Source organism: Aspergillus foveolatus (genome assembly GCF_047715535.1).
Source record: "Aspergillus foveolatus strain CBS 279.81 unplaced genomic scaffold BDW70scaffold_132, whole genome shotgun sequence".
Lineage (NCBI taxonomy): Eukaryota > Fungi > Ascomycota > Eurotiomycetes > Eurotiales > Aspergillaceae > Aspergillus > Aspergillus foveolatus.
In genome coordinates, this window is record NW_027396196.1 from 1 (window position 1) to 1308 (window position 1308).

At 47.8% G+C, this 1308-nt stretch overlaps 1 protein-coding gene across 1 annotated transcript in view; it reads right to left on the reverse strand.

The window, feature by feature from the left end:
* Positions 1-1011: 1011 nt before the first annotated feature.
* Positions 1012-1308, reverse strand: part of BDW70DRAFT_166530 (uncharacterized protein) — a gene marked incomplete at both ends in the record, with an annotated part of 4829 nt that continues 4532 nt past the window's right edge. Inside the window, one exon of the mRNA XM_073742009.1 lies at positions 1012-1288. Within this exon, the coding sequence (XP_073590986.1) occupies positions 1012-1288 (277 nt within the window). The remainder of the gene's footprint in view (positions 1289-1308) is intronic.

The following is a 1308-nucleotide window of genomic DNA, read 5'->3' on the forward strand; positions in this document are numbered from 1 at the left end:
TCAAGCGCTCCGGCGGGCCCAGTTCGGGCATATATCCTTGAAGAAGGATGATTCTTGCACGATGCGGCTGAATTCTTCAGCCCCGGCAGCTGTACTTAAGAGCCAGTCTATTGTTTTTGACGGGCCATCCTTTATACATCTCCATCTATCCTTCCAGCGTTTTCGGGTATACGGGCAAAAGAAGAAGTGTACTGGGATCTTTGCCTTGCCGCAGCTGCAGCTCTCCAGGTAGTCTGTGTGGTCAAAACGCTGGTGGTATGTCGTAAAGTCTCCGTGGCCTGTACGAGCGGCGACGAGTCGGCCAAGTACCCACCGGGGCAGCTTTTGCAGGACTCCGAGCGTGTTGATCAGTATCAAGCATATTGGTCACGTTGGCCACGTTGATCATGTTAATCACGTTGATCTTGTTAATCCTGTTGATCATGTTGATCCTGTTGATCATGCCCGGCTTATCCGGCTCGTCGCAATTCGGCAATGCTCGAATCAAGACTTTGGGCGTAGCTCGTCACATGGGGTCAATCTACCTAGTTACTAGATAGTATAGGCTATAAGTAGGACGAAGACTAGGGCAAATCAGGGACTTGCTACTTGCTTTCAGCTCACCTCACCCGTCTTGGTGGCCTCGCACGCTCTTCCTAAGACGTTTAGTTAAAGATATAGACGCCCAGATACAACGAAGCTACCTCTGCTAAATAGAGATAAGATAAACTAGGAGACACAGCTCGCCACAGACACAGGCTGCAACCCCCTTCGGAGCACACAGTTTCTCCTAGATTCAGAATCCTCATCAAGGATACGTGATTATAATGTATCCACGACCCAGCATACACGCAACATCCACCTTTTACCCACCTAAAAGAGATTCATTGCAAAGAAATTTAATACACTGATTGATGAATTACGTACCGTCAAGGTTTTGTACCTGGAATTTCTAGGGCTTAAATCATTACGAAATTTTGTTTCACAAGTCTAAGGTTTATAAGTCTGATAACGAGAAAAATACAAAAGCTACTATTTGCGAAAAATGCTATACAGGATATCTCTCTTACGTGGGCGTTCTTTCCGAGGGTGTTCTGCCCCAATACGTGTGCTACCGGGAATGGGGTTGGGGGCAACATGGATGTGGCGAGGGCTGTCTTGCTCAGCGTGAAGGCTAGCAAGAGAGACCAGATTGTTTGCCACTATACGAGTTTTTGAATGATTGGGACCCAGTGCCTTCCTATATCCTGCCAGAGCTCGCTGACACATCTCCTCTGCCTCTTTCAGCCTGCCCTGATCAGAGTAGAGACTCCCAAGATTGTTGACTGT